The sequence below is a fragment of the Dicentrarchus labrax genome, unplaced genomic scaffold, assembly GCF_905237075.1.
Source record: "Dicentrarchus labrax unplaced genomic scaffold, dlabrax2021, whole genome shotgun sequence".
NCBI classification, from domain to species: domain Eukaryota; kingdom Metazoa; phylum Chordata; class Actinopteri; family Moronidae; genus Dicentrarchus; species Dicentrarchus labrax.
This window is the reverse complement of record NW_026136717.1, coordinates 12,422,688-12,443,083: the sequence shown is the minus strand read 5'-3', so window position 1 is coordinate 12,443,083 and position 20,396 is coordinate 12,422,688. Positions and strand designations below refer to the sequence as shown.

The 20,396-nt window shown below is 43.0% G+C and overlaps 1 protein-coding gene across 3 annotated transcripts; it reads left to right on the top strand.

Annotated features, from left to right (window-relative positions):
• Positions 1–1,082: 1,082 nt before the first annotated feature.
• On the top strand, positions 1,083–19,237 carry per1b (period circadian clock 1b). 3 transcript variants are annotated; one of them, XM_051428831.1, is made up of 20 exons: positions 1,084–1,253; positions 8,584–9,501; positions 9,614–9,867; positions 10,035–10,156; positions 10,680–10,881; positions 10,998–11,192; positions 11,655–11,733; positions 11,953–12,059; positions 12,207–12,360; positions 12,510–12,780; positions 12,983–13,091; positions 13,233–13,392; positions 13,499–13,611; positions 13,937–14,083; positions 14,876–15,208; positions 15,357–16,174; positions 16,286–16,472; positions 16,726–16,930; positions 17,328–17,478; positions 17,618–19,237. In XM_051428831.1, exons 2-20 carry the CDS (start codon positions 9,092–9,094, stop codon positions 17,909–17,911), a joined length of 4,311 nt encoding a protein of 1,436 aa, XP_051284791.1. In that variant the 5' UTR covers positions 1,084–1,253; positions 8,584–9,091; the 3' UTR covers positions 17,912–19,237. The 3 variants fall into 3 exon arrangements, with proteins under 3 accessions (XP_051284793.1, XP_051284791.1, XP_051284792.1); XM_051428832.1 differs by lacking the exon at positions 1,084–1,253 and adding an exon at positions 5,357–5,498; XM_051428833.1 differs by lacking the exon at positions 13,937–14,083 and having other exon boundaries at positions 1,083–1,253.
• The last annotated feature ends 1,159 nt before the right edge of the window (positions 19,238–20,396 follow it).

Sequence of the window (20,396 nt, the reverse complement as noted above, 5' to 3'; positions counted from 1 at the left end):
GTGCCTTCGGAGAGGGCAAGCAGATCAAATGACGTCACCGTGTGAGAGCACGTTGAACCGTGCATGCCTGGGACTTGCCGCAGCCGTAAATACGAGTCAAACGCGCAGCAGGGAAAAAAAAGCCCTGTGCGGATTTATGCAGAGGTGAAAGCGATGAATCGACAATACAGGATAGATTTAGTGAACTCTTGTCAATATTCGTCTATTTAACTCAAAATGAGCGTATTCTAGGACTGGTTTCAAACACTGCTGGCTTCATTTGCAGCAAACAGACTTAACTGGTTCGTCAAAGTTAGATATAAAATCAAAATAAAAAAAACACAAAGCTGTAAATAATGATTCATTTTTGTATTAAATCAATGTAAGGTCTGCTTACTAGACTGATAGAGCTCCTATCATATCTCACAGCTATCATGAGCAGATGGAGTTCACTCACAATAAACTAATAAATCCATTGATTTGTTTTGTTTTTATTTAATCAAAACAATTTCCAAGGTCAAGAATTAACTTTAAATGATAACAAATTAAAAATAAAATAAAATTACTATTGCTCCTGGTGACGGTGGTGGTGATTACTATTATCAGCTGCTGTATACAAATCAGATTAATAATAATAATAATAATAATAATAATAAAAAAAAAAATAAGACCAGAAAATAATGATTTACCATTAGTCAACGTGGTTGATTTCTGATTTGGATTATATAAGTAAATATTTAAAAAAATAACACAACAAAAACTATCACAGCTACTCTATAAACAAACCACTCGTGTGTGAACTGTAACAACATCCCACATCATATCCCAACACTAAATGTCACTGCGACGCTATCACGCTTATTACGGTCAAACCAAGTAGGCCACATCAAGTGTGGGACACTCCCATGTTCCAGTATGTTTAGAACTGAACTCAGGACCAGTCACTCTCCAACGTGACTACAGAGCCCCGTGCAGCTTGTCCCGCCCCTCTCGGCCAATCAGAACGCGGCGGGGCGTGTCTGGGCGGGGACTTCTCCTCCCGTCGACCAATCACAGCGGCTCGATTCAACAGTACTTGCCATACCATGCACAGGCACGTGTATCCCTGCGTGTACACTAGTGTTGGGGGGCGAACAGAAATGTCCTGAGAGCAAATACGGTCCGTGAAGCAAAGACAGTCGACGCTGCCGGGATTTATGCTTGTTTTCTCTCACACTTTTGCGTTCCTCATCGTGGAGTAGCAACGTTGTTTTTATCGTGAAGCATTACTAAAGGTAAGCGGGTCGTGTTTTTGTTTGTTTGTTGTCGTGTGTGTTGCTTTGTGGCTAATAGTTAGCATGCTACTTCATTGCGCCAGTGTTCAAACCGCAGATATCCCTTTATGCCTTTATTTAACTGCCTTATATTATAGTTATAATACATTACTAACATACTATTAGCTGTAAGCTATTCAGAAATCTCACAATTTACAGGTGCAACTTGTGCTCCCTTTTAACCCTTTATGTGTCGCTTCATTAACATGTATTAATTATTAGAGGTAGAAGAAGTCAACACCACTAAAATAATTAAAGAGAACCTCCCACAGTTTTGGGCAGTCATCCAAATTTGAAGACCCTATTTTTCTTGAATTAAATTAACTTTAGTACCTGTGGGGTGGACATGCATGTGTATGTTGCACAATGTAGTAAAATACTCCCGCTGTGATAGGTTCATCCTGTGCAGTATTTACTTTATGCATGTTAACATGTTAACGATGAATCATGTTGTGTAGAAAGGTGAATCTAATAAATAATTTTATTAATTGTGCAAACGTGGCACTATTGTTATTAGTTTTTGCAAGCTGCGTTTGATCAGTGGTATTAGATCGTTTTTCTTTTTGTACACAACTTTTGGACAGCAAATTGTATATTTATATTGTAATGACACCAGTTTAAAGTGTGTAGAACTGTTATGGTCTTCTAAATTTACTCCACTGGACGCTCCTCCTGTTAATGTGCATATAATATATGTGTTAATGATGGCAGGTAGGACCTAATCGCATGCGTGTAGTCTTTGACACGATGTCCCGTGATTGACAGCTTACTGTTGCAATCCACTCAGTTCTGTACATTGTGCTCCCGTTTTTCTGCTGCACATCACTTAGACAGGCTGCATCCCAGCATTCCTCTGTCATATCACCGTTGACTGGGTCTCTCTCACACACACACACACACACACACACACACACACAGAACATGTCAGCTATGCCTGTGTGGGCTTTTTGCTAGTGTGTTCTCAGTTGACAATTTTGAATGCATGTATTTTCACACCTACTGAGTGGCAACCATGGAGTGACAATCTGGCATCCATACCACCGTCCTCTGTGATCTACAACATGTTGTGATGAAAATGGTACAGCCCTCTTCCAGCACTATAGGCTCTCTGTGTGGTGTGCCACGTTTTCTGCTTCACGGTAAATGTCCCAGGCATTGTGGCACAATACGCCATTAATAACAGACACTGGAAGCTTGTGAGATGCAACCCTGCAGATTCTCACAGACCCTCTCACCCTGCTGAGTGCCTGAGTGTGCAAAGCAGCTGCACATAAAACATCCAGAAAAAGTTTACAAAGGCATGTGCTGGACAAGGTTGCAAACAGATGATTAACAAAGAAAGCACAAAGTTGCCTCCCCTCAAGTGATATGTGACCCCCCACTTTTTTTTTTTTTTAATAAGTCTCATTTGTGGGTGGGCACCATAAACGGGGACAGGAGAAGTAAACCGCTTATTGTTTCTATTATGGTGATACTTTTAAATGAGAGTGATTCACCAGCAGTGCCTGGTTTGGATTCTTCATGGGTGAAGCAGAAGAGCAGCAATACATTGTTTATCCTGTTTTAGCTTCAAGAACATTGTTTGTGCCTTCCCCCGGCCACTAAATGTCACACAGCGCTTTCTACTAAATCTCGTTTCCACTATAAACTGAACTAAATTGCCTTAAAATGGTGAAAAACAAAAAGCCTAAGGCTACGAAAGACAGAGAAGAAGAGGGATTTGATGAGAATAGTTGGGTGTTTGCACTTTTCAGACGACAATAAAACAATAAGGGCTACCGACTTTACCACAGGCTGCCAGGAAATAGCTCACTGGTGGCTCTTGAACGTGCCTGAGGTGGTAGAGTATCAGTTAATGTTGTAAATGAGGGTTGTCTTGCAATTTTAAAATGATTTATCCAAGGTTTGGTTTTAGGGTTTTTTCATTCCAAGTGTCCATAGTCTCATCTGGTGGTGACTTTTAAACTTTCATTTAATTTAGATTACATATTTGGTTTCTATATTTACAGGTGTACAGACGTTGTTCAACAAAGCTATGTGGACCAAGATTGCGTTCTTCATTAAACTGTGATCACGTATAATGGAGGTTTTTCTCAAGTTTCCCCTTGGAGTAGAACAGTTGGCTTCCTCTCAATCAGTGGATCATGTTGTTCACACCAGAAACTTGATATGTAACCAATGATACTAAAGTTAAGTACATCTGGATTGTGAGACTGATTATAATTATCTTTTTTTGTGCCATACCACAGTTATCAACAGGGGGAGGAGGGAAGGATTACTCAAAAGCATGAACTCGTTGTTGGGGATTAGTTAAAGAGAAATAGGCCATTTATTTGATAGAAGGGGTTCTTTAAAACGTTTTACCGGTTAGAATTAGGGATGGTTATGTTTTTTGTTTTTTATTACATTATTATAATAACTACTGGACAGTCACCAAAAGGAGCTCCCCCTCTTACACCATGCACTGTGGACTGGACACATCAGCATGCCGGTACGTGTACATTTATCTTAGCGGATGACGGAGAAAATCATTGATTTGTTGACAGAGACTGAAAAACAAAAGAACATCTGAAATTTCCCCATACAAGGAAATCTGATAAGGGAGCACAGGGGCCAGTGTAAAAGACTTAAATATACACCTTTATGACCAACAGCACATACTGTACCTCAACGATTTCTTAATCAGTTCTCAGGTACAACAACTGACTTCCATTGACCATAAAATACCACATACCAACACATAGTCCACAGCTAGATACAGAGAAAGTTGGCAGATATAATACATGAAATACCAACATGGAAATGAGGTTGAAAAATCACATAAAGTCCAGGAAGTGCCAGTTATTGGACAGAACTGGTTGTGGTGTGGTCCCGTGCCAGTGTGAGTAAACATCCAAGCTGCAGAGCTTTCTACATTATTATTATAGTTTTTAAAACCTACAGTATGTTACAATAACCCAGTTGGAAGTTTATGAACATAGTGGTTCAGAAACAGTGGAGCTAAGGGGAGGGTCAAAGCTTATTCAGAGCCAGTGGTAGGAAGTAAGTCCATTACCTCAAGTACTATACTTAAATACAATGTTCAGTTACTTATTTTACTACTTTTTCTTACTTACTAATACAAAATACATCATTTATTTGATTGTATTATTTTAGTTTTAAAAGACTTTATTGATCCCCTGGGGATAAGTCATCCTACCCAAGCTAGTCACATAGTAGTGACTAGTGATTGACACATTAATGCATCACTAAAATATTCTGAAATGGGCCATTCTAAACTTTACTTTTCATATTTTTAGTATGTTAATAATTTAGTACTTATACTTTTGTACAGTATTTGTACTCTTTTTTTCTATTTTGTGCAATTTAAAAAGGGGAAAAAATTAAAATAAATAATAATAATCAGTAAATATGTTATTTGGTATTATCTGAGGTAACTGGGTCTGGGTCACCTGAGTGGCAACTGAGATTATACCATGTTGTACTCAAGCATCCAGCAATCCTCTCCTTAAACCAGGATTTTTTTTTTTAAGAACTTAGTTTTTTAAAAGGAAATGCATTAAATTATATTAGGTGAGTCTTAAATAATGATGTTTAAAATGTCAGTTCTATAAATTATTTAGATTGTACTGCAGGAAAAAAAAAATCCCAAAATAGGTACAAATTATAATGTATGCACATGTTTATTTATAATAATGCAAAAGCTAAACATGTTGTTATGTAATTCCTACTACTCTAAGAAGTCATGTGGTGTGAAGAGGTTTTTTTATTTTGTCCCCCCCCCCCCACCCCAACCAACATGCAAAGCGCGTGTGTCTTTGTCTCAGTATCGTACATTATGTACAGTACCCGGTCTTAAAAAGACACTGGTCTAGAATCGGCGCGCGCATCTGACCATCGCCCTCCGTACTTATAAAGACAAACCTCGAGGCGGACCTGAGACCAGCCACTGGCAGGCTCTTTGTGAGGCAGCCCCTCCCCCTTTCTCTGGTAGCCCAGCCTCTGCATGCCGCGCTCTCTGATTGGTCCGCCGAGCCGACCAATCAGAGAGCGGTAAGGCTTGCGGAAAACACCGCCGCGGACACGTGCCGTATGTACACTATCCATGATGTACACAGAAAAGAGAGGCGGCACAGGGCTGCAATGCAATACACCGGACATATCGGGCAGTGTGTATTTATAATGCGGACTACAGACCCGGGGAAGGTATTTGATTTGTACTTTATTATAATAATAAATATAAACATGTCGTGATGCTGGGTGTTGTGACGGAGCGCTTTCTGTCAGCGGAGAAGTTCACACATGTTCACGCACGGTGCCTCGCCACACCTTCCTGCTGTCTCCATCCGCACATTGCAGTAGGGAAGTGTTTTATGTTATCTTGAGTTTTTTTCTTTTCTTTTTTTTTTTTAATCAGGTGACCGTAGTTTTGTACAGACTGTGTCTTTATGGTGTCTTTTTTTTTGTGATTGTGTCGCATGTGATATGAAAGTGTGACTGTGTGTACTGTAGCTGTTATTGATTTTATATGCCAGACTAGCACACTGATCTTTGTAGTTCAGATTGTGTTGGTGTAACATAGATAATAAAATACAATAGGCAGTCAGAGCTTCTCTATTTATAATGAAAGGAGCACTTATTTTCTGTCAGTGTGTCACATATGCTGTGGCCTGTGCTCCCATGCATACCATTACAACACAATATAGGACTGTCACATTCAGTTGCATGCTACACTGCAACTAGGGCTGCAAATATTGATTATCTTTTCATTACTGATTAATCTGCTGATTATTATTTTAATCAATTAAATGTTTTCTTCTATGATATGGTGAGGTCAAGGTGACATCTTTAGATTGTTTTGTCTGTCCAGCAGTTCAAAATCATTCAGTTTACCACGATAAAAGATAAAGAAAACTGACATATTAAAAACAACTTGTACATCTGTTGATAAACTAATTAATTCATTGACTGGTCATTTCACCTCTAACTGCAACTTCCATGTTCATTCTGTGCATGTCGGCAACCAGATACAGTTGGTTGTCTTTGGTCTCCAGCCAACAGAAAAGGGTTCATACTAACATTTTTTGTTAAGGCTGATGGTTATTTTGATTATTGATCACACTGGCAGTTAGTTTATAGATCAATCAGTGAATTGATTAGTCTATAGAACGCCAAAAAGTAGTATCTTTATCTTCATCTAACAGTCGAAAACCCAGAGATGTTCAATTTACTTTGATATAAAACAGTGAAAGTGCACAATTGAGAAAATGGAACAGTGTTTATTACTTACTACTACTACTTTTAACAGTGTGTAAGAATGATTCAGTTTGTGGACTATTAGTGTAATAATGTACAACAACAACATTATGACACACCGCTGGAATAATAACTTCCCATTTCCAATCACACTGATCTGTGTATTAATTGGTCAACGCTGCAGATTAGCAGGTGACATGTATGCTAAACTGAGTGTATCTAAAACATATCCAAGAAGGTAACCTGCATGATGGCCACAGAGCAAGGCAGCATCGTATAGTTAGCAAGTCATTTTCCATATGCTTTCCCCGAACTAAGATACACACTATCTTGCATAATCAGAGATTGGTCTCACTGAGTGCATTTCCTGTGAATAATGTGAGCGGGTGGGAGGCATGTTGGCTCAGTGGCTAGCACTGTTACCTCACAGTCATGGGCTCAAACCTGACCCAGCCTGTTCAGGCGTGGCAGTGTGGCCTTTACATGTTCACCCCTGTCTCTGCGTGGGTTTCCTCCCACGGACCAAAGACACGCATGTGAGGTGAACTGGAAACTCTAAATCGCCTGTTGTGTCAGTCCATGTTTTGCCTTGCTCGTCACCCACTGCATGCTGGGATTAGTTAGTTAGATAGAAACCGGTACAGGAAGTTTCCTGAATTCTGGAGAGGGTACCATCTTAACCTAATGGCCCACTACAGTTGACTTAGCAAATGGGTGGACTGGGACGGCAGGGCCAGGTATTCTAGTAGCCTGAGCACAGTTCGCCACCACCTCCACCCGCAGCCGTGTGTCTTGGCCATCACTCGTGGAAGTATGCATCGATGCCAGCCTGCCTCAACGCCCACTCACGCCCTGTTTGCATATTTCCATGTAATAATTGCTCCTTCTCCCCCTGCCCAGTTCGGCCGCGGCACACACAGCTTGTCATGTGCAAGTGTGCATCATCCATCTGACCAAACATAATGCTGATTAGCATTTCATGATTGGCAGGGCATCAGCTCAGGTGCATTGAGGCGGCGTCACATTAAATTATTGGACTAAAACACCTGCAGTTGTTCACCACTTTCTATCCCCAGTTGTTACTCTTGCTTTTACGCTATTCCTGTGTAATGAGTAACATTTGTCATTTGTCATCAGCTCCTGTTATCCTCTTGTCACATCTACTGATCAGTCTCCAGCTGGTGGTGACCACTCTGAACCTGTCCACTCAGCCATATTGGGTTGTTACGTCAGGACAGAGCGCTGAGATGTGTCTGAAACGTCAGTGCAAGAATTTAGCTAAACCTGTCCTGAACAAATTCTGCACCAAAAGCGCCACTGCACACCTGAGGGACGCAGGTGAAGAGGGTTGTGGGGCAGCTAGATGCATAAAATTGGAAGGATTGACGACACTGCTCTGTGTCTTCTGGTTGCGTCTCCAGGGCTTAAAGGTTTATCAGGTGTCTCCCTTGTCCAAGGAATAAATAGCACTAGACTTTTGCTTGCGTAGGTGGTGGCCATATATATATACTTAGCTACTATTCAGAAACAAAGCCTGATTTATAACAACCCTCTGATGGAGAGCTTTGTCCCGTCCTCCTGGTTCTCTGTTTGTTTTGACCGTCCTCTGGGTAAAACGGGACTTAGCAATGACGACTAACTAATGTCTCAAGTAATTAGCTCATGTTCACCTGCTCTATATTCAGATGCATGCATACGCACTTGCAGATTATTACCAGTCTGTTCTCAAGATGAGGTGATTGTTTTCTGCCGATAATCTGGGTGAAGGGCTAACAGCTGGGTACTCAACAACCACACGCACTTCTGAGACACATTCAGCCTGCAGCACGAGGCAATGAAAACATTTCATGGCCGTATTTGAGTCTTCCTTGGAGGCTGACTCGATAAAGTGATGATAAGCGTTCCATTTTTGTCTTTCCATAGCTGTAGTCCTTGGTAGATACTTGGAAGACCATGACATACCGTTTTGTAATCCTGCAGCTAATATTATTCTCTCTCTTTCTCTGTCCATCTCTCTCTTTTTCTGTCATCTCAGGTGGCCTTTCGCACTTAGAGCAACACATCTCCGAAGAGGCGAGAAGACCAGATACAGAGTGAAGAGATTGTTTTTGGCTCTTACCAAGAGCTGTTTTTCTCACTCTCCCTCACGATCTCTCATCCCATCTGTTGGAGCCCTTATGCCAAGGCTGTTTCATAAGCAGAAAATCATCTCTTGTCTACATTACTTTGAGTGACATTTTTTCTCAAGATAATTGCTGTCTTTTTGGAAAGGCAGCCGTTGCTTTTTGGTCATTTGTGACATTTTTTCAGCCAAAATCTGCCCTCTTTGAAAACCCTCAGAGAAGGGCACATAGTCCAAACCTCCTTCATTTAACATTTTTTGCTGAAAAAACAATGAATTTCTCTCCTTAGTTCTTTTAACAAACAACAACAACTATGATTCACCCGTGTATACATAGTAGTCCCACTTAAATTAAAGTTGTTCCTTTTTTCACCTTGGCTGACGAGTCCCTCAAGCTGTACCAGCCTCATCCTACTCTAGTATGAGTTATGACAACTCTAAATCAATGCCCAGCAGCAGCACTCGGGGGCGAGTGGCAAGGGCCGATGGGAAAGACAATGACCAGGAAGCGGTGTCCGGAGGGTTAAACTCTCCGAAAACCAGCGGTGGTCAGCCCGGTGCCAATGTCGCCACTCAAGAGCAGAGATCTGGAGGCGCCTCATCTCCTAGCGGAGGATCGGGATCCGGAAGTTCGTCCGGAGACCGAAGGGGGCACAACTCCGACGATATGGACGGACTGTCCAGCGGGAACGACTCTGGCGAGAGGGAAAGCGAGGGCGGCATGGAGAGGGAGAGCGGGTCACGTGGGCGCCAGTCCACACGCAGCTCCCACAGCTCGTCAAACGGCAAGGACTCCGGCATGATGCTGGAAAACACGGAGAGCAACAAGAGGTAAGAGAAGAAGGTTGATTATGGACAGTGAATGTTTCCCTACAGGAAGACACAGCTCTTCATTTGTGTGTAAAATGGTCATTCACTGTAATCTTTATTACCTTTTCCCCAGCTCCAACTCCCAGAGTCTCTCCCCTCCCAGCGGTTCCTTGGCCTACAGCCTGCTGTCGACCAGCTCGGAGCACGACCCTCCCTCCACCTCTGGCTGCAGCAGCGACCAGTCGGCGAGGGTACAGACCCAGAAAGAGCTTATGAAGGCCATCAAGGAGCTGAAGCTCCGCCTACCATCTGAGCGCAAGGCAAAAGGCCACTCCAGCACTCTGAATGCGCTTAAATACGCACTTCAGTGTGTCAAACAAGTCAGAGGTGAGGGCGTGTGTTTTTTTCTGTCTTCTTCTAATGTTTTCTGGTTAGTGATACATTTTAAGCCCCTGACTCTTTCTTGAATAACTTAGTGCTTGTTCTTTTTTTTTCACATACATTATGTTCACTGCTCTATGTCATTTTAACTTTACCTATATTGTCACTTCCAGCCAACAAGGAGTACTATCACCAGTGGAGTGTAGAGGAGTGTCACGGCTGCAGTCTGGACTTGTCTGCCTTCACAATTGAGGAGCTTGACAACATCACCTCAGAATACACCCTTAAAAACACTGTAAGTTTATAGTTATTCACTTCTACCTTTTCTATTAAAAGCACCTCAAACTAGAGTTGGTGTTTGAGGAAACTTTTCAGGCCAGTATCTTATTACTGCGGTTACTGAGCCATGGACATTATCATTTTATTACTATTTTCTTTTTACCCTCGGGTATAAAATGTAACTGAATGCAGAGGAACATTGGTTCGGTCACATGGCTTTAAATGCCACAAAGATTTATGAGGAACGCATAACACATTGATCCTGATGAATCGATGCTGCATTTATTTTGCTGCGAGCTTTGCAGTGATCTCTCATATCTTATATCTTATATTTCTTTGAAACTTTATGTTAAAAATCTTCTTGCACAGTGTGCTACTAAATGAAGTCCCTTTTATTTTGAAAGATGTACAAGGAAACAATAACAGCTCACTGATGGAAAAACACTGCAGAGAGTACTAACTGTACGCAAAGAAAGATCCCATTGAAAGGTTGGTTACAGATGTCTAATTATATTCCTCTGCTGTTTTTTCTTCTTCAGGACACCTTCTCCATGGCCGTGTCATTCTTGTCAGGGAAGGTCGTGTACGTATCACCCCAGGGCTCATCTGTCCTGCGCTGTAAGCCTGAGTGTCTCCAGGGGACTGTGTTTTCTGAGCTTTTGGCTCCGCAGGACGTTAGCACTTTCTACAGTGGCACAGCACCCTGCCGCCTGCCACCCTGGGCTTCCTGCATCGGATCTGGTGAGTTGAGTTGAAGTGAAAATGGGAGATGGGTTAGAAAAAAAGAGGAGGTTTGGTGTGAGATGGTACTGAAGAAAGCCCTGACTGACTCTTTCTCCAACTGTCTTTCCTCCCAGCATCTCCTCCGGTCGACTGCACTCAGGAGAAGTCCATGTTCTGTCGGATCAGTGCCGACCGGATGCAGGGCGGCGAGATGCGCTACCACCCGTTTCGCCTCACGCCATACCAACTCACCATCAGAGACTCGGATGCTTCTGAGCCACAGCCCTGCTGCCTGCTCATCGCAGAGAAGGTCCACTCTGGATACGAGGGTATTTGTCATTTTTACTGCATCTGCATTCACTGTATTCGCTGTTTCATTCTCCTCATGTTTCATCTTTGTCCTCTTGTTTTGACTAAAATCTTAATTTAGATTTTACAAATTTCGGTATCAAGATAAGATTCTTTCTGTAAATGTAGATAATTTGGTTCAGTGCTGCACATAATTACTAACTTACATAATTTCAAGTGTATGTTAAATTATGCAATGAGTAATGATGAGTAAAGTACTTGAAATGATCTGTGTAGTGAGGAAATGAAGGAGACAGGAGACAGACTTGGAATACCATATTCCTCTGAATATGGATTATGTCAGACGTCCAATAATTGGATGCCGTTCAGAACTCAAAATAAACAGTTATCATATACACAGAATGTCTGTTTGAACTTATCAGTCAGTCTGTCCTCAAAACATGCTTTTAATCTGTTGTATCTGTGTCCTCTGTGCCTTTCAGCTCCTCGTATCCCTCCAGACAAGAGGATCTTCACCACCAGTCACACTCCCAGCTGCCTCTTCCAGGAAGTTGATGAGAGGTCAGTTACTTGACCTCTGATACTATGGTTTACTGCTGCGTTTGCCTTCTGGCAATAGTCTTCAGCCATATTTTTGTAGTTAATTCAGATGCTCTCATCATTTACTCTCATCATTTAGTTGTTAATTGATCTGTTTACCTCTAGAACAGTAACAAACTATATACAATTAGTGTAATAATAATAAAAAACTAATAGTGTGTAAATATGTTGTGTTCACAGGGCCGTGCCATTGTTGGGCTATCTGCCTCAGGACTTGGTGGGAACCCCCACCCTGCTTTACATCCACCCTGAAGACAGGCCTTTGATGGTGGCTATTCATGAGAAGAGTGAGTTTATTTATCACTGGACATCCTGTAACTGCCTCTAACGATGGAAAATGGGCTTTTTCTGTATTCATTTCTTTACATGAGTCATTTGTTTTTGTCGTACTTGTCTCATATTAACATTTCGTCTGCACTGTTGTCTCCCTTCAGTCTTTCAGTTTGCAGGGCAGCCGTTTGAATATTCACCCTTGAGGATGTGCGCCCGCAACGGGGAATATCTGACCATCGACACCAGCTGGTCTTCCTTTGTCAATCCCTGGAGTCGGAAGGTGGCATTCATCGTAGGGCGCCACAAAGTCAGAACGTAAGATTATTATTTTGTTCACTCAAGAACGAATGCTGCCAGAGAGCTATTTATAAAATGTCTGCAATTTTAACAAAGGAGAGAAGGGCCCTTTTGTTAATATAAAGCTAATACTAAGCAGCGCTCTAACATTATTCTTCCATCTCCAGGAGCCCTCTGAACGAAGACGTGTTTACAACGCCACAGGGCTGCGAGAGTCGGGTCACCACGCCTGACGTCGTCCAGCTGAGTGAGCAGATTCACCGCGTGCTGGTGCAGCCGGTGCACAGCGGCAGCTCTCAGGGCTACAGCTCACTCGGGTCCAGCGGCTCGCGAGGCTCCCGACGGTCACACCAACAGCACCTCAGTGCCGCTTCGTCCAGCGACAGCAACGGCCCCGCCATGGAAGAGGCTGCGGCCGTGGTCGCTTTGCACAAGCCGGTGAGTCTCAGCAACCAGGGGCTTTTAGGTCTATAGATAATGTTTTAAACATCTACAGACAAAGCAAATGTTCCATACACTCTTTAAACTGTCTGTAGGCAGACTTTTTCCATAGTCGTCACACTTTAAATATCTTGCTGTTTAAACATGAGGGCAATGGCATTAGCATAGTTTAACAAGTCTGATTCTGTTATTTTTCCAGATGACGTTCCAGCAGATCTGCAAAGATGTTCACATGGTGAAGACGAACGGACAGCAGGTTTTTATCGAGTCCCGTAATCGGCCACTGCCCAGAAAAAACACCAGCACAGGTAAAATAAAAGGACTGTATAATACAGTTATACTGTACGTAAAAGAAACATTTATGGTTTTGTGAACAAGTCATTAACAAGGGTGTCAAAAAGACCTCAGCAGCCATCTAAATTTCCTGTTTACCTCTATTCGTCATCCAGGCCCAACAGGCATCAGAGCGGTCACCAGTGACCCAATCAGAGGTTTGATAGCCGACCTGACGAAACCACCCAAAGCTGTGGTCCCTGCGCCGTTTGTACAGAAGGAGGCCCCTACCGGCTACTCCTACCAGCAGATCAACTGTCTGGACAGCATCATAAGGTGTGTGTTTGTGTGTGTGTTTGCAAGCCTAAAGCCAGTCTGTCACACCATTCTTTGGTTATTACTTCATTCATTACTCATCCAACAATGCTCTGACTCTACACAGGTACTTGGACAGCTGTAACATTCCTAACACTGTTAAAAGGAAGTGCGGCTCCTCCTCCTGCACCTCCACATCTGATGACGACAAACAGCAAGAGGCCAGTGGCAACAACAAAGGTACTTTTTGTTAATTACTTAGAACTGGTTTAGGTCATTATGTAGATAATAATGTATTTAATTAGATTGATGTTTCTCTGAACATCCCACATTATTCCATTTTTTTGCCAATGTGTATTTACCAACAAAAATACTGATAGAGAAATCTTATTCTTGTTGTTGAATATGGATTTTTATTTATGCAGCATCCTTGATTTGTGTCATGAGAGCCTACAGAGTTCCTAGATCAGCAAAAAGCATGCTTGTTCGTGTGTCTGTATGTGCTTGTCTAGCCGGTATACAATCATTACTGCAACTGAACTTGTTGAACTTGTTGTCTCTGCAGGTGGTTCAGTTAGCATCGTAGGTGAACCACCTTCTCTGCCCCCCCTGACCATGGCCACAAAGGCAGAGAGTGTAGCCTCAGTCACGTCCCAGTGTAGCTTCAGCAGCACCATCGTGCATGTTGGAGACAAGAAGCCTCCTGAGTCAGGTGGGAATCATCAACACTCACACTCTCTGAACTCTGTAGCTTGTGCTACCACTCGGTTGTTTCTTTGAATTTACAAAGTATGACATCCTTGCATGTTTTAAATTGAATTTAAAAGGCCTTCAACATAATTAAGGCTGAAGTTCAAGATGCCACAAATCTTTTTTTCTTTGGAGCCAGTAACACTCTGATACTGTTTATTTTTACTTTACCTTTCTTGCTTATTTTGCGAAGAAACTACACAAAGTGTTTTCACTACTTGAAAAGTCTTAAGAATTATCTTGCAGAAACCTGTAGCCCCATGATAAAACTGCAGATTGCAGGTAATCTGATTTATGCCTTTGTTTCTCATCTTGGCTTTTCCTGGAAATTTTCTCTTTTAAGTTTTTCGGTGTCATCATCTTCTTTTCCTTTCTGTTTTTTCTCTTTACCCAAAGATATTTTCTACAGTTTCCTCATTTTTTTATCTGTTTAAAGTGATAATGAACTAATAAATACTTTTGCTGGATAATGTTGAATGTGAAAATGTAGTATAACAGTATCTTAAACACAGAAGAGCAAACTAACCCAGTACTGTCTTTCTACTCCTGTCTGTATCTATCTTAATTTTGCCAGATTTAGCTACTGGTCATACCAGACATAAACCTGTAGCAGCAAAATCCAAGAGTGTACTTTACTGTTTATGAATTTAACTTTTCATTTCTCAGAAGAAGAATGTGTCATTTCTTCTTTCTAAAGTTGCATCGTCTCACTTTGAGGCTCTAACACCCCTCCCATGTTTCTTCTCTATCACAGACATCGTCATGGAGGAAGCTCCTACAACTCCCACCCTTGCTCCTCCTACAACGACCCTAACTCGTCTCGCCATCGCCGCTCCTCCTCTTCCTCCTCCCCCTCCTCCCCCCCAGGCCACTCAGCCTGAGAGAGACAGCCGGAGAAATGGAAGTGTAGGAGGAGGTGGAGGAGGACGGATGGGTCTGACAAAGGAGGTGCTATCCGCCCACACTCAGCAGGAGGAGCAGGCGTTCCTCGACCGCTTCAAGGACCTTAGCAAGCTGCGCGTTTTTGATCAGACGGCGTCTTCGACTCTGCGCTGCCACACCCCAGCTGCCAACCCTCTGTCACGAGGTAGCAGCACACATCTCCCACCAATCTAACACACACACACACACACACACACACACACACACACACAGTCATTGTTATAGCTGTCCCGGTTAACTAATTGTTAAAACTGTTTACATTTTGCTTAATTCAGTTTCCTCTTCTCTCCCAGGAGTGCGTTGTTCTCGAGATTACCCCGCTGCAGGAAGCAGCAACGGTCACAGACGTGGTCGTGGCGGTAAAAGACTCAAACACCAGGAGTCATCTGACCAGCACAGCTCTCTGGGCATGAGCGGGAGCCCCTGTGACCCCAGAACCAGCGCAGCTCCCATGCCCCTCAACATGCCCATCAACATGCCTCTTGGACCCCCAACAAACTCCTCCTCTTGGCCGTCCGTAGGCTCCCAAGCCAGCATTCCTGCCGCCCCTTTCGCTCCTCCTGGTATGCTTCCCATCTACCCCGTTTTCCCACCGATGGCACAGCCCTTCCCCCAGGCCGTCCCAGATCCATCACGTTTCCCGCCTACCCAGATGGTACCGCCCATGATGGCCCTCGTTCTGCCCAACTACATGTTCCCCCAGATGGGAGCACCCATACCTCAGCCAGGCCCAACCCCGGGACACTTCTACAATCCTAACTTCCCATACCCCGTCGCCACCCCAGCCGCTATCCCCACCGTCGTCCCCACTGTTGTTGCCAACCCCATACCCCTTCCAGGCACCGGCGCCCCATCTCGTAGCAGCACCCCTCAGTCCTACAGTCAGACACCCGCTGACCGTGAGGGTGCAGAGTCCCCCCTCTTCCAGTCCCGATGCTCCTCTCCGCTCAACCTGTTGCAGTTGGAGGAATCCCCAAGCAACCGGTTAGACTTCGCCACGGCCCTGGGAGCATCACAACAAGCCACGCCTTCTGTGCAGGGCGGTGCGGCCGGGGGACAGACCTCAGCCAATCAGGGGAGCTCTGATGATATCTCCAAGGAGAATGAGAATGTAAGTACATGGAGATTGAATGTTAAGCTTTGAAAACAAATTTAAATCTGGTCTTTATTTCATGGAAGTCGACTTGTTTTAAAACTTTTCTCTCTTTTTTTGCCCCGTTAGGGTGAAGCTAATGAGTCCAACCAAGATGCCATGTCCACCTCCAGTGACCTGCTAGATCTGTTGCTACAGGAAGACTCGCGCTCAGGCACCGGCTCAGCCGCCTCTGGTTCAGGGTCCTCAGGCACGAGGTCCTCCGGTTCAGGCTCCGGCTCCAACGGCTGCAGCTCTTCTGGCACCAGTGGCACCAGTAAGTCGATTTTCAGTAATTCAGGTAGTAATGTAAGAGGGTCACCCTGACAGTGACATTAGTTAAAAGTCACTCTGCCTACTTTACACCTTCCAGGATAATAAGTGTCAAGAGGCAATTTTCCCTGAGAGACCACTTTGAAATATATTCTTGTATCTCGAAACATTTCCTTGATAGAAAATTAAACTAATCATATTCTATTTATAAGTCTATTCTCAGTTAACTCTCAACTTTCCCTTCCTTGTCCTTCCAGGCGGCAGCCATACAAGCAAGTACTTTGGTAGCATCGACTCATCAGAGAACGATCATTCTCGCAAGCAGCCAGCAGGGGGCAGCAGTAGTGCCGGAGGAGAAGGTGGCGAGGAGCAGTTTATCAAGTGCGTCCTGCAGGACCCAATCTGGCTGCTGATGGCCAACACTGACGACAAGGTCATGATGACATATCAGCTGCCTGTCAGGTAAGACACTGGGCAAACTGTGACCATACAACACAGAGTTATTGTGACTAAACAGACTCAGTGTCAGACCTACTTTTGTTTGTTAATTTGAACGCTATTAACTTTTCATCGCCTATGTATTTAATGTATATCAACTCAGTAATGATTAAGATATCTATAGATTCTCTCAGAATGGGATGGGTCAAACATTAAAATAAGCTGTAATCAAAAAAGAGTAATATATAGAATATAAAATAGGCCTAAATCAATGGATTGTATACAATAAAAATAATACATTTAATTCAGAGTGGGAACATGTCGTTCTTACATCTGCCCTCCAGTAGACATATGACTTGTTGATCAAACTAACTAGAAGGCAGGTTTTCATTGACCCTTTTCCCCTGTGTCCATATAACAGGGACATGGAGACTGTGCTGCGAGAGGACCGCGAGGCCCTCAGGAGCATGCAGAAACACCAGCCACGCTTCACAGAGGACCACAAGAGGGAATTGAGCCAGGTGCACCCCTGGATCCGCACAGGACGCCTGCCCCGAGCCATCAACATCTCTGTAAGTACACCGCAACTCAACCCTGAGCTGTAAGGGTTCAGAGTGTGAGTTATTGTACATTAAGTAAGCATGAATGCAGCAACACATAGAAATGGAATAATTGTTCTCTCTCTCTCTCCCTCTCTCCGGTTCCTCTCAGGGCTGTACAGGCTGCAAGTCACCCCCCTTTGTGCCTCCCACCGCTCCGTTCGATGTGGAGATCCATGAGATGGAGCTGTGCAATGTGCTGAAAGCTCAGGAGGAGGGCGCCAGAGAGGGGAAGAAAAATCCGTCAGTGACGGCCATGGATGAAACTCACCCAGAGGATGAGGATGAGGAAGACGAGGCAGAGGAGAAAGGAACCAAAACACAAGACAGCAACCAGGAGATGCCAGCAGAGGAGCGGAGGGCGAGCTCAGAATCTGTGAAAGAAAAGTCTCACATGACACACTAAGAAGTTGGCCAAAGATAAAGAACACTATCACGACCTTTCCATGCTGATATGCAGAAAACGTGCGCCTCCCGGGACTTTCTGTGCCCAAAAAACATCATTACACGGGGTGTAAAGTTGTTAAAATGGGATTTCTGGGACATTACGGTGCATATTGATCGAGACAACTTCCATTTATTGTTTGACAGGTCAGGCAGGACACTTGACCCAGATCATACTTCATCAACTGTGACTTTGATGACAGAACACCAGGCATGTTGTATGACTGCATATTAAATGCCTTGGAAAAACCACAGGACATGCACACTCAGTTTTAGAGAGTGAACCAATACTTTTTCTCCTGTTCTTGTAGTTCTTGGCGTATTTATTGAACTTGTAAGATAATCAGAGAGGACTACGGTGAATGTGTTACAAAAGAAAAGGAAAAAAAAGGCGCCTTTCTATAAAGATGGATGTTCTTCACCACAGTGTCCTCCTCGACGTTTTCACCTCTCCTGTTCAGGGTTCAGCTCATGCGGAAAGAAGGGAGTTTAATCTGTGACTTTTCTTCTTGTTGAATGTTTCCTAGGTTGTCTGGGATTCTGTTCCCACCTAGATCCTGTTTCTCTCAAAGACTCAGATTTAGTTTTTTTATGTAAAAAGTTTGTCCCGACTACAGAAAACACTACTTTCACCCAATAGACAAAATGTACAGCGAGAACCAGGTTTATTTTGTAAACATTGTGTATATTTTTATACTTTAAACCCACTGCAGATAGAGAGGATAAAATGCCCAAAAGAGTGTAAAAAGTGTGTCAAAAATCAAGGATGAAATATTATCTGGCAGAACAACACAATCACTTCACAGTCATGGAAAACAGGACATGGTGTTTCACGTGACGCAGCGATTTAGTTGCTTTACTTGAGCGACGTACAGTGAAATCACGGAGGGAGCATGGCAATCGCCAAGAGACTGACCTGGACATTTAAAAAAAGGTCTCTCTTCGGCTGGGCATTAGTTCTCACAACCATCACAGACAGTATTTCCAAACTGCCAGCACCCTAAAGAAAGCCTTTCAGCGGAGGGAGAGCTTTTGTGTTGCCAGCACTCGCTCATGTTGGTAGGTGGATTTAAACAAAAAAAAGGTGGACGTAACTCATAAGAAGTCTTTGAGAGTTCGGAGAGTGTTTACTATCTTCTTTCCTCTCTGTCCCTTTTCTCTGTGGCATTGTTCTGGTCATGTAATATCCTATGCTTTATGGCGTCAGTGGTGTCTGCAACAGTTTAATATTTTTGTGAAATTCTTTGTACAAAAAAAGACAATAAAAACTACATGAAAATCTCTTAAACGTAAAGTCTGATTTCTTTTATTCCCTCCAGCAGTTAGTTTTATGATTACATCTCTTTACAGTCTATTTTTGTCAGCGGGTGTTTTGCAACAGTTGGCCTGCGTACACATGAGTGTCCAGAATGAACTGGAAGCAGAGAGCAGATCAGGGCAGCTACTTTCTTTACAGAACCGCAGTCTCCTTCTGTTCAGCTGTGGTTTCTGCCCAGAGTGGTCACCGCAGCTTAAAAAAGACAAAAGGCATGCCCTCGATTAGACAAACTGCCAGGCTGACTTCATTGCACATTATGATTATAACAATGACGACAATGATCGGAATGTACGTTGGTCATTTTTTGTGAGAGAGCTTGTGTTAATGAACTAGCTTGAAAGCATATTTTATAAAGTCTCATGAGTATTGAACCCAACTTCCCAGCAAAAACAAAATCCACTGCAGTAGTGTTCAGAATATTTCAGGTCTTCCATTTTAAATTCTGTTTTGGTTGAATTACTGTATTTTTCATGCATTACTGCATTTAAACTGAACTCCTTCAGCTACTTTATTTTTCCCACCACCATGAATTCTGTGGAAAGGAATTTAATCCTCATAATAACCTTGCAGGGTAAATTGTGCATGTGTGCACAGGTAACGACAGCATGCTAATGTGCTGTGGTTTAATCAGCACTAAACAGAGCACATCTGAGGCTAACTGGAAGATATTTGGTTTATAAAATGCTGACTTTTAATAAAATAAACAGCTCAAAATATATAGAAAGTAGAGGGAGGGAAATAACTTATTGGCTATAACAAGCAACAACACCTAAATCCAGACAGACAAGAAAGAAAAACAAATTAAAGCATATGTAAGTATACATATATTAATGCCTCATTTAATGTAACGAATGGCTTAATGATTTTAGATGTTACTGTGTTCCCTTTTCTTAAACATTTTAGGGATTTGAAACAAAGTGAATCTTTCCAATCTGATGGTGGCACTAGAAGAAACAATCAGAGATCACTAAGTGACCGCCTTTCATGGCAGTCCATCTAATTGTTTTTTACGCAAACTTTGAACATGAGGTTAACATTTGTACCTCATGGTGGCATTACAGGAAACTAAAGTGAAGGTTTTTGCAGTAGGTTTGTTTAGTCAAAGCAAAGCAAACGATCACCTCACATT

Excerpts from the sequence above, each read along its gene's own strand:
- per1b (XM_051428831.1), top strand. The coding sequence starts at position 9,092 with ATGAGTTATGACAACTCTAAATCAATGCCCAGCAGCAGCACTCGGGGG. Across the intron at positions 13,393-13,498 it reads TGTCTGGACAGCATCATAAG|GTACTTGGACAGCTGTAACA; the intron begins GTGTGTGTTTGT and ends GACTCTACACAG. Across the intron at positions 13,612-13,936 it reads GGCCAGTGGCAACAACAAAG|GTGGTTCAGTTAGCATCGTA; the intron begins GTACTTTTTGTT and ends TTGTCTCTGCAG.